The sequence below is a fragment of the Eriocheir sinensis genome, chromosome 5 (assembly GCF_024679095.1).
Source record: "Eriocheir sinensis breed Jianghai 21 chromosome 5, ASM2467909v1, whole genome shotgun sequence".
Taxonomy (NCBI): domain Eukaryota; kingdom Metazoa; phylum Arthropoda; class Malacostraca; order Decapoda; family Varunidae; genus Eriocheir; species Eriocheir sinensis.
Window position 1 is genome coordinate 17040481 of NC_066513.1, and position 13309 is coordinate 17053789.

At 38.9% G+C, this 13309-nt stretch overlaps 1 protein-coding gene across 4 annotated transcripts in view; it reads left to right on the top strand.

Annotated features, from left to right (window-relative positions):
* The first annotated feature begins 3493 nt into the window (after nucleotides 1–3493).
* LOC126984699 (coatomer subunit alpha-like) overlaps nucleotides 3494–13309 on the top strand; it is a 52405-nt gene continuing 42589 nt past the window's right edge. For all 4 annotated transcript variants that reach the window (XM_050838596.1, XM_050838608.1, XM_050838604.1 and 1 more), the window contains exons 1-2: nucleotides 3494–3641; nucleotides 7846–7941. In XM_050838596.1, the coding sequence (XP_050694553.1) occupies nucleotides 7862–7941 (80 nt within the window). In that variant the 5' untranslated portion in view covers nucleotides 3494–3641; nucleotides 7846–7861. The remainder of the gene's footprint in view (nucleotides 3642–7845; nucleotides 7942–13309) is intronic.

A 13309-nucleotide genomic window follows, 5' to 3' on the forward strand; every position in this document is an offset into this window, starting at 1 on the left:
TAAATTGGCAACTGTCAGCCAGCTAGTCGAGCCACCCATGCAGTTGACAGGCAATCTGGAAGACTGTCGTCAAGACCGTCTCCGACTGTCGGCTAATCGGTCGGCAGAGTCGTGGTTGTCGTAGACATGGCGCCATTTAAAAAAAAATGACCGTTGAGACTCGTCTTGAGATAGTTGGCAGCATGTTGCAGACATTCTGCCAACTAGATGGCCGAATGTCCCAGACAGTCGGCAATCATGGTAGCCGACACCAAGACGCCAAAAAATTCTTGGAGCGTGGGATCCGACTTGTCAAATGCAGAAGTCGCGTTGCGTTGTCGTGGCCCAGAGTCGGCACAGTGTGAACGGGGAAGTACATACGTATAGCAAAGAAAGTCTAATATATTAACTCGATCTAGACTGAATCTTATTATTCTTATGACTAAGGAAGTATAGCAAAGAATAAGTCTAATATATTAACTCGATCTTGATTGAATCTTATTATTCTTATAATTATAAGGAAGTAACCTATATAGCAAAGAAAGAGTCTAATATATTAACTCTAGACTGAAGGAAGTATACCAAAGAAAGAGTCTAAAATATTAACTCTAGACTGAATTTTATTATTCTTATAACTAAGGAAATATTGGGCCTAGCAAAGAAAAAGATTGATTGATTGATAGTTTATTGTTGCAAGTAAACAATAATTAAAGGAGAAGGGAGGAGCTTGCCATCCAAACCCCCAGGCAGTACATAGTGTGATTATACAACTATAGGGATACATGTGGAAGTAGCACCATGAAACTAAAAAGATACAATGGTAGGGGGCAAGAAAGAGTCTAATATATTATAACTCTAGAGTCTAGACTGAATCTTAATATTTTTATGACTAAGGAAGTATAGCAAAGAAAGAGTCTACTAATGTATCAACTCTAGACTGAATCTTATTATTCTTATAACTAAGAAAGTACAGGAAAGAAGGAGTCTAACATATTAACTCTAGACTAAAGGAAGTATAGCAAAAAAAGAGTCTAATATATTAACTCTAGACTTAATCTTATTATTCTTATAACTAAGAAAGTATAGCAAAGAAAGAGTCTAAATCTATAATATATTAACTCTAGGCTGAATCTTATAACTAAGGAAATATAGCAAAGAAAGAGTCTAACATATTAAATATATCTAGATTAATCTTATTATTCTATCTAAGGAAGTATAGCATAGACAGTCTAATATATTAACTCTAGACTTAATGTTATTATCCTTATAACTTATAAGGAAGTATATAGCAATTAAAGAAAGAGTAATATATTAAATCTAGACTGAATCTTATCAGTCTTAAGGAAGTAGAGCAAAGAAAGAGTCTAATAATCATATTAACTCTAGACTGAATCTGATTGATTGATTGATTGATTGATAGTTAAATTATTGTTGTAGAGGTAAACAACAAAGGAGAAGGGAGGAACATGCCATCCCAACCCCCAGGCAGGGCAGAATGTGATTAAACAAATAGTAATACATGTACGTGTAGGTAACACCATGAAACTAAAAAAAAAAAAGATACAATGGTAGGATGAATGCACAACAAGGGAGGGGGGCGGTACCTGCCGGCCTCCCCCTAGAGGGCCTAGACAATAATTAAGAAAATATAAGATGCGGGGACGGAGAAATACATTGCCCAAGCACTAGATGGGAATTAATACAGATCTCAGCTAGAGTAAATAGTCGTATATCAAAGAAAGAATCTAATATATTAACTCGTATAGTTGAGACTGAATCTTTATTCTTATAACTAAGGACGCCCTTCTCCTTTATTGTTTACTTGCAACAATAAGCTATCAATCAATCGTATATCAAAGAACGCCTTCCTCCCTTGGGGTATATCCCCAACGTAAAATATACCGCCCCCCCTAAAAAAAAAAAAAAAAAAGTCTAATGAATATTAACTCTAGACTTTTTTTTTTCACAGCAAAGGAGACAGTTCAAGGGCACACAAAAAGCAAACATTAATAAAAAAAGCCCGCTACTCACTGCTCCTAAAAAGAATCCAAAGAGGTGGCCGAAAGATAGGTCAGTTTCGGGAGGAGAGGTGTCCTGATACCCTCCTCTTGAAAGAGTTTAAGTCGTAGGCAGGAGGAAATACAGATGAAGGAAGAGTGTTCCAGAGTTTACCAGCGTGAGGGATGAAAGAGTGAAGATGCTGGTTAACTCTTGCATAAGGGGTTTGGACAGTATAGGGATGAGCATGAGTAGAAAGTCGAGTGCAGCGGGGCCGCGGGAGGGGGGGAGGCATGCAGTTAGCAAGTTCAGAAGAGCAGTCAGCGTGGAAATATCGATAGAAGATAGAAAGAGAGGCAACATTGCGGCGGAATTTAAGAGGTAGAAGACTATCAGTATGAGGAGGAGAGCTGATGAGACGAAGAGCCTTAGCCTCCACTCTGTCCAGAAGAGCTGTGTGAGTGGAGCCCCCCCACACATGAGATGCATACTCCATACGAGGGCGGACAAGGCCCCTGTATATGGACAGCAACTGTGCAGGGGAGAAGAACTGGCGGAGACGGTACAGAACGCCCAGCCTCGAGGAAGCTGATTTAGTAAGAGATGAGATATGAAGTTTCCAGTTGAGATTTTGAGTTAAGGATAGACCGAGAATGTTTAGTGTTGAGGAAGGTGATAGCTGGGTGTTGTCAAAGAATAGGGGATGGTTGTTTGGAAGATTGTGTCGAGTGGATAGGTGGAGAAACTGTGTTTTTGAGGCGTTGAAGGACACTCTTCTTGCCCCAATCGGAAATAATAGTAAGGTCTGAGGCTAAGCGTTCTGCAGCCTCCAGCCTTGAGTCGTTAAGTTCCTGAAGGGTGGGTCTTCTATTAAAAGAAGTTGAATAATGCAGAGTGGAATCATCGGCGTAGGAATGATTGATTGATTGATAGTTTATTGTTGCAGGTAAACAACAAGGGAGAAGGGAGGAACATGCCATCCCAACCCCCAGGCAGGACAGAGTGTGATTATACAACTATTAGTACATGTGTAGGTAGCACCACGAAATTAAAAAGATACAATGGTAGGAAGGAAAGCACAACAAGGGAGGGGGCAGTGGATAGGACAGTTCGTTTTGGAAAGAAGATCATCAATGAACTGAATGACTGAATCTTATTATTCTTATAACTAAGGAAGTATATCATAGAGTCTAATATATTAACTTTAGACTGAAAGAGATGACTATATATGAAAATTATAATAGTAACGAGACACAAATAGATTCACATAGATATTGATATCAGACAGACCTTATGGTCCGGGCAAGGAAGTCAAGAATATGAAAACGATAAATTAATAATAAGTACAGTGCAAAAACCCATAAATCATTATAAAAAAACACTGCCATTGAACAGTTGAATGAAAAATAAAGGGCTCGTAGTACCTATTGACACATCTACTGTATAAAATTGAAGGAAAATAATACTTCAGGGCCTTTTAACAGCTTATTCATTTAGTATAATTCTTAAAACATGCTGGCTACCTATGTCTGATGCTGTAGTAGTGGCTGGAAGAAGTAATTAAGTGTCAGACAGAGTCGTCCACGTCACTGGTCAACACGGCGGCCGGGCGGGTGGCTCTTGCTTTATCCGGAAAGTCTCGCTTTTATCTGCTGCCACGCCAGGTGAGGGTTGCTGCCTACACTGTACATTATCTGCTGCTCCCGAGACGCTGTTTTACCCCGGCGTTGAGGCTCTGTGGCGCGAGTGGCCGGGCAGGGAGGCAGGCCCGTCCCCAGAAGTCTAACCATAGGGGGGCAATTGAAATATTAAGCGGGGCAGATCATGAGAAGGCTGTCAGTAGCATAGAGCAAAGAGTTAGTCCCACCTATATCGATGCATGGGTCCATAGTTGTCATGGCTAAAGTTGGGATATAATAAAAACAGTTCTCTCTCTCTCTAGAATATACATTTTGGTATTGCCTTAAATGATGAGGAAAATTACCTCAGATTTACAGATTTTACCTGATTTTAATTTTAGTATATCTACATATATATATATATATATATATATATATATATATATATATATATATATATATATATATATATATATACTAAGATTGTGGTTATCTGCATGCTATGACAACTTACTTGTTAAACACTTTCCATGAACTGACAGTGACGACACCCAACCTCCTCCTCGCTAGACTGAGACTGATTTGAAATGCCTGCGGGTTGGGAACAAAAGCTCTGATTGGTCGATTGACTGAAAAATAAGATGTAACGCGCCATTGGTTGATACATATATAGATCTGTCAATTTTTAACTGTATTCATGGCGTTACGTGGGGCGGGGAGGGTTTACGCTGCAGGGGATACAGGAATTTTTTTTATTGTGTAACTTTTTTTTTTCTTGATTTCCGGAAGAGGATAACATCTACACAATATACGGAAACCGAAATCTTGCAGTAAACGTGAGTACCAACGCTCGTAGAGACATTTCCAGATCTCCTCGATATTAACTGAGAACCTGATAGTTGGGGTGGGGAGTAGGAGGGGAGGAGCAGGAAACTTGGTAGTTGGGGGGGCAGCGAATCTGGTAGGGGGGGCAGTGCCACCCCGTGCCCCCCCTTATGGACGGGCCTGCAGGGAGGGCGTTGACGTCATCTTGCCCCTGAACAGACCGTGGGGGATTAAAAAGTAACTTGTTGTGACCCCCGCCCCGCAGGACATGTCGGCCAGGGCAGTGTTGTACTGATCCCCACCTCCTAGGACATGACAGCCAGTGCAGTTATGCTAGTCCGGGTGCAATTATGCTTGTTGTTGACCACTTCGGACAATTTACAGTTTCACCCAACCAAAGATTTTCTTACGTGGTTCATGTTTTCTGGTGATAATTGTAGTGTATAGCATGATTTTGTATTTTTTTTCCGTCGCAAATGTCTGCTTTTCGAGTTATGCCTCTTTTTCAAGTTATGTCTGCCCCCTGTTAGAAGGTTCGTGGGGGGTGATGCCCTCCCTGTTAGGTAGGTTATGTTTGATTAGTTTAAATTTTTTGGCATGTGGTGTGGGCCAGCAGAAATATGCAGTGCAGGATGGGACAGGGCGGCGGCGGGGGTGGCTCCACCACTAGGGCCAGTGGTAATGGGTGAGAGTGGGGTGGTGGCAGGTGCACCTCAGGCATTGAAAAGCCAATCATTTAGTGATTTCCAGAAAAGAATACCATCCATAATAAGAAACATCATAGTTTGTCTAGACATAAGCAGTCACTGTCACAATTAGTAGACTACCTTCTCTTCAATAATCCCCCTCCACTGGTTCCAGGGCCCCCATCACTTTCGACTCTTCTGATGACTTCAAGGAGGGTGTCCTGGTATTGGCGGCTCATCCGGGACTCTGGGAGACACTCAGCCATTTGTCCAGCTTGTTTCATGCTGTTGACTGATATTGTTACCGTTGATGAGGTTTCAGGCCCTATTCCGCAGCCAGTGCAGTGCTCCGCAGAGCCATCAACAATATAACTATGTTAGCATAAAAAAAATTACCCATGATGCACATAGTTATACCTCATTTTACGAATTTAATTCGTTCTGTAATTTTGCTCGCACACCAAAACACTTGTAAACCTAAACAAATATCCCCATTGAAATTGATGTGAATTCCATTAATGCATCCCATATCTCAAAAAAATATTTACACTGGGTATTCGATATATGCGAGTTCGAAATATGTGAATTCGCTCATATGTGACTAACCTAAATGTGCCAAGTATTCATTTAATGCGAGAAAAAATTCTCTAACATGCGAGTAGTGGTGCTGGTGTCACTGGTTTGTGAGGTATGGTGGCCAACCCGCACACGAGGACGGTGGGTGCAAATGTTTTCCTGCACTTTCCTCGTCTATAATTAACCTTTTCCCCCCTCTGATCCTAAAGTTAATCCTCAGGTAGCTAATTATCAGCTTAAATTGTAGATTTTGAGTGTGTCTCCCCGGAAGCAATCGGCAGCTCTAGGCCGTCAGACTCGGAGAAGCTCTGCCCTGAATGGGGTACATTTAACTTTGAGTGTAATATCCATGTCCTGATTTCCCTTCAGTTAGATTCAAAATACATATGAATATACAATACGTGATATTGTAGAAAAAACATGCACATTTTAGATTAACGTTTGAGATTCCAGAATTTTACACATCTTTTTGTGTTTGATACTCGTATTCCGCATCAGTATGCGGACAGCCGCATTTTCGCTGCCAGACGTAAGACTCATTCCCCTCTCCCTGTACTGAGACAAAAATGCATTTCCTTCACAAATATGAAAAATTTCATAGAAACCAAAGTTGCAGAGGAGGCAATTCTAAACAAAAAATACTTATGGCTTTTTGCCTTTTTCCACTGCGATGAATCCTTACTGAAATATGGGTTTGAAAACGGGTCGTGAAACATAACCCCCTATAATTAAGGGGATGATATTATGCGAGCTTTTTGTAGAACGTAACCCTCGCATATAACGAATACCTGTTGTATATAAAAATAATTTTACAGGTTATTTTATACAGAATTAAAGTGATTTTACTAACAAATAGCAATGATGAATAATATAAAATACAAATCACTGTGTTATGGTTGTTATGGAGACTCCCACAACCGCTAACTACGCTCGAGGTGTAGGCTTTCACTGTGGTTTAGGAGCTGCAGTTGCCCTACTCTTGAGGCACCAGAACTATTTTCGACAACCAACATGAAGCTAACCCGATGTATCGTCCAAGATAGAGGGTGAACGGGAGTCTGTCATGTCCAGGATGGCATACAAGCTGCTGAGGCTCTCACCCCATTCCTGTTATGAGCATAGTATCCGCCGTTCTTGTTTTCTTCTTTGTAGCACCATCCCTTTTAACCATCTTTCTGGGGGACATTGTTAAAGCACAAAGAATGCACATAGTAGTGCTGAAAACACAAAGATTGCCAACCAAAGCACAAATGCAGTCGGACACGAGCACACAGGTGCAATCTCTATGAACTTACAACGCGGACTGAGACAAGGGTTGCCAACTTGCCACCCTTTCCTTGAAATATGGAATGCCATTTGTTTCGTATTTGACTGTCTGAATGGTTAAGCAGATAAAATTCATTATTTTAAAACTGTAGTGAGTGCATTTTTCGGTGAACCACAAAATCAGTCCGTAAAATTATGTTTGTCAAGGGTTGTCCTGAAACACTTGTAAAATACGTGTTGTAACGTCCCTTCCCCCTCCCTCCTGCCTTCCCCAGCATCAGGCAGCGGATGTCAGTCATGGCAGGTTAGAGAAATTTGAGGGTCGCCACCCGTTCCTTAAAATACAGATTTGTTCTGTATTGGAGAATGAGCTGTTGTGTTCCTTACTTTTTTAGCTCAAGGTGACAACCCTAACTGAGACACTATTCCCATTGTTTTCTGCTTTGAGCACTCTCGTCTTGCGGCAACAAAAGGGAACCCATGCTCATGTCTTTGACGTACAAAGAGACATTCCAGTCAGTCCGTGGCTGTTCAATGAGCCCGGCTTGTCCAATAGTAAGTCTGGCTATTTCATGAAGCCGGCTCATCCAGTAGTCTATGTGGCTTTCAGTGAAGAAAAGGGATCGTAAGCTTTGTTAGTGTGACTCACAGTGAAGGAAGGAGGCTGCTGGGTTGGTTTAACTTTCAGTGATGAAAAGGGAAACTATTATATTAGAGTGAATTTCAGTTGCATCAGTTGAAAATTCTTTTGTCTGTCTTTATACCTGACAAAAGTTTCTCTTTACTTGGTGCTAACTATGTATAGTTATTCTACACCTCTTTGCATATTTCTGCTGTAATTGTACTACTCATATTCTGCGTAGCTGCTTAATCTAGGAATATGTATTTTTTTTCAGAATACAGTGAAGAAGAATGTTGAATAAGTTTGAGACCAAGAGTGCTCGCGTGAAGGGCCTCTCCTTCCACCCCAAACGACCATGGGTGTTGGCAAGGTAAGAGTTTCTATTTTCTTTTTCTTAAGGAAGCAGGGGTCAGGTGATCAGCTTGTTGGTAGCATTATTCAAAGGAAGCATAAGGAGAAGCAAAGGTCATGTAGGAAGGTTTGTTATTATGAAAAAAATCCTTCCATGGCACTTAAAGGCTAGGGACACCACCAGTGCCTGTAGAGAAGCTTTACTGACACCATGAGCCTGCAGCTGAATCTATATCTATTTATATATGAAATTTTTTTGTTGTCAAATGTGCCAGGTACAGAGTTGTGCAGTGTACACTGGCTGACTTTTGTGTTGTACTGTGGGTTCATGGGTTTTCTCCCAATTGCACAAACTTAGGAATTTTTATGTTGGCACTCCAAATATTCACAGTCCGCTCATGGATGATTTGGCTGTTCCCAAGAAAAGGAAAATCTATACGTGTATATGCAGTAAACCCTCGATATAAGATATAACGGACTAATTGGGGGGACCTTAGTCTGTTAATGATGAAAGTCTGTTATAAGCGGCGAAAAAAAAAGGAAAATAATGTTGATGAACCAATAAACGTAGGTATATATATATATATATATATATATATATATATATATATATATATATATATATATATATATATATATATATATATATATACATATACATATACAGTAAAACCCCGATTATCCAAAAGCGGATTATCCGAAAAACCGGATTATCCGAAATTGATCTGGATAATGCAATTTAAATTTAATTTTTTTTCTATACTAAAACGTTATAAAACATCAAAAATAAATAAAAGTAACTACATATATACTATATTAACACATTTAAAATTGATAAGAACAGTTAAAATGCATATGCTTTCTAATACGTATTGCCGAAATAGCTTGTAACGAATAGATCAATTTATTAGACAAAAAACATTAAACAAACTCTCAACAACACCACGTCCGCACCTTCGCCCCAGCAAGGACGTAGGTGTGGCGAATGAACAAACTACTGCACGACTACTCTCACACCGTACTCTCAAGACAACGACACAACCACGACTCCCCTCTCCACTCCATGCCACATTCCCCTTCCAACATACGAGTTGCGCGATAATATGAGTCATCATACTGTGTCTCCACCTGCACGATGCATCAAGGTCACACTTGCAAGCTTGCACAACCATTCACAATCGCACTCTGCAACATTCACAATTCAGATCTGCAACGCTCACAAGTATCAACATACACTGGTCCAGACAAGGAGACACACAGACAAACATACAATAAAACATTTACATCACATGTTTTAAGCGTACTACTTTGTTTAGCGTGAAGCGTTGTTTGGTTTCATTGTTTACATCGTCAGTCGGTGGCAGTCGCGTCACACACTTCACACTGGGCAGTCGTGATCGCGTTCTACCTGTGCTTCACCTCACTTCTTTCAAAAATCAAAATGGCGGCCATAAATCCGATTATCCGAAAAATCGGCTTATCCGAAAGAGGCTTCTCCCTTCCATTTCGGATAATCGGGTTTTACTGTATATATATATATATATATATATATATATATATATATATATATATATATATATATATATATATATATATATATATATATATATATATATATATATATATATATATATATATATATTAGTATATATAGACACACACACACACACACACACACACTCATAGCTCATCCGCATCCTTCCTCTCAAGCGTTACACATCCCTTTCTCACCTCAAAAGCTTCACCCACCCTTCCAATCTCTTCCCAGAAAACTTTTATACACTCTTTCATTCTATGTGTCCCTGATTTCCTCACCATTTACTTTCAGGCACTCCACATTTTCACTATGTCACACTCTCACCCCTCAAGAATCTATACCATTCAGGCCCACCTTCTAGGACTTTTTTTTTCAGAGCCTCAATCACACTCCTCTAACACCTGACCTTGACCTCCCTAATCTTCTGTTTGGTAACCCTCTGTTGCCTTGCATACTCTGACCATGTATTCTGATATACATTTTCTGCCTCAATACTTTCATGTCTCTTTCCTCAGTCTCCTACAAACCTTATTCAGCCTCTTTCACTCCTTCCTAGCATCCCTGATCTCCCCATTCCACCACGGCTTTTTCTTTCTCTTCCTTCCATTCGATTTCAAATACCCAACGACAATGACATTCAAAGGGGTAACGAGTATAAAAATTGTGCATCATATTTCTTTATTATTCTCCATCATAAGTCTACGCAGTTGTAATAATCTAGTACATTTTTGAAACATTTGGAAGTATGAAATTTCAAACTTGAATGTGCTTCAATGCTTGTTGAACACGTATGTAAAGTAAGAATGTTAAAAGATTAGTGCAAAATGGAGAAGCAGGCACTTGTGAATATCAAATAATAACCTATCTTCTCAGTATCTCGTCAATATTATCCATATATTGTTTGTGTTTTCAATCAAACAAAGTTAAACCGTTTTAGGAAGAAGGTCTATCTTAACTCAATGATCCCTGTCTATTAAGGAAACATAGCGTGTCTTGTGCGTGTTGTCAGGTTTGGTGTACAACCATCCACTAGTTTGTATAGGTACAAGTATTAAGTCAATTGATATTTTTCAATTTTCTTCCTGACTGGTGTCATTTTATATGAAGTAGTGGTAAGTACTACTGTTATACACCGTTACTTTAGAAAAGAGTTGCCGTTGTTGCTGTAAAAGTGATCGCCACCTTGTTTATATTTGCAATTTAATTTAAGCGCCATTGCTGTACTAAAACTTCACTAGCCAGTGACCCAAAGCTGTACCTTGATCTTATAAGATGCAGGGTGATTTTCAGGGACATTTTTTTGGAAAAAAAGTGCGTCTTATAAGCCGTCAAATACGGTACCGTATATATATATATATATATATATATATATATATATATATATATATATATATATATATATATATATATATATATATATAATATAATACAATACAATATACAGTCGTCCCTCAAATAATATGGGGGTTAGGGACCCAGGATCTCCGTACTATTCGAAAATCCGTATAAAATTAGTGCCCCCTTTAGAAACACACCTGGGTTGCATTTGAGAGAGGGAATCGGGACTCTCGGAACATCCCGAGTGCTCTCAAACGTGTGACTCGGCAGCACGAGTTCCCAACTCAGCATGTCTGCTGGCTCCCGGCTTTGAGAGATGCAGCGCATCTTGCTGTGATGACGTCTTCAGGAAATATGGCGGCCCAAACAAAGACATATAAGTGTTTCCATTGCATTTCACCTCTCTGTTCCACCATAACTACTGCAGCTTCCTTTTCATCTTCTGTTGTAAGGAGTTCGTCAGCCAGGACAGCTAGTAATGCGTGTTAAACGTCACCAGGAAGATCAGCGTACGCCATTTTGCTGCGAGTGAGACGCTGTTATCATAGCAATGACGAGGCTTAGTTAAAGGATGGCCTTTATCTCCACTCTTGCAGCGCTCATGGAGGACTGGCAGTTAGTGCGGCAAGAGGGAGTAAGTCGTTTCAAAGGCTGTAGTTAAGACCGAAAGGGACAACTACCTCCCGAACCAAGACCAAGACCAAGATGATAGATACATCGAACACTGCTCTCATTCGCGTGATATGCTTTCCCTACTGCAACGTAACTCATCCCAAAACGTAACTTCTTCCAAATCTGAATTCTTCTGCAAGGTGAACACCTATCTCGAACGCTTTGGGGTGCTTTCAAGAGGTGTTTTGGTAGAACAGTGTTGCCACTCACGCCATGGCTACTTGGTGCGACGAGCGGGAAAATAAAAAATCCTAAAAAAAATCTTCCATGACAATCCGTATAAAACCGAAACTGTACTATTGGAAACTGTACTATTTGAGGGACGACTGTATATATATATATATAGATATATATATATATATATATATATATATATATATATATATATATATATATATATATATATATATATATATATATATATATATATATATATATATATATATATATATATATATATATATATATATATATATATATATATATATATATAAATATATATATATATATATATATATATATATATATATATATATATATATATATGTATATATATGTATATATATGTATATATATATATATATATATATATATATATATATATATATATATATATATATATATATATATATATATATATATATATATATATGCAGAAGCCCCCTGCCGTTCATGGGTATTCAGTTCTGCGAGATTCCCGTGATCTGCGAATCCATGATCGACGGGACTGTAATCAAATAGGGAAAATAGGATTTCGTTCTACCATCTCGATCGAATAAAAAAATTGATTTCTAAGGCATTTCTAAGCATTGTTATATAGTTTTACATACACATAAATCACAAATTAAATATGGACTGTAATAATTTAACATTCACGTCAAGGCAAAGGGTAATGTAGGCTTTTTTTCCTTATATATCTTGTGTTTAAGATACTATTGCTGCTCTCCTGATGATCTTAATTGTCTGATGTGATGGTTGGTTGTGTTATTTAATGCCCTGACCCGCCCAGTAAGCGAGAGTGAGTGTGTAAATGTTCGTGGCCTCACCGTCCTCGCCGCGGCCGCTATCTTGTTTGTTTTGCTCCAGGTACATCAGTGTTGCCAGATCATTGTACTTAGCACATAGTATATTCCGTTTCCTGACCCATAACTAATGCATAAAACATCCCTAATTAATGATTTTAAGAATAACTTAGCTGAATATCGTTATTAGTGCGGGGACAGCGTTGCCAAGCTTGAAAGTCCTGAAAAGCATCCATGTGTATCCTACTTAAGGATTATTTCGCATACTTTAACGCTGTAATGTTCCGTTTGGGAGAGATGTAAAGTTATTTCAGTTTTATTAATAATGTTATCTGTGTCCCAGATTAATGAGTTTTCATACAGTGCATGTAGGATAATTGTGGTTCTTAACCACCATGATCCTGTCAGCCAAACATCAGACCCACGGGGAAATACGTAGTGCGAATAGCACTGTGGCCTTCCATGCATGAATATGACACTTAAATTGGATTTTGATGTTTAGAAAGCAAAAATAAGTATGTTTGAAAGAGACAGTCCCGTACATCCAGCCCAAGATCCAGCCCCAGGGACGGTTTCTTTGTTTACATTGTGCAACGTTCGAGCTGGGTGCTGCCTACAGACCAAGTTTACGCGAGTTTTCATCCACGTTTGGCGTGTGGTGTCGTAAATATCCTACCTGTGTAAAAGTGAATCCGTGAACGGTGAAGCTGTGAATGGCGGGGGGCTTCAGTATATATATATATATATATATATATATATATATATATATATATATATATATATATATATATATATATATATATATATATATATATATA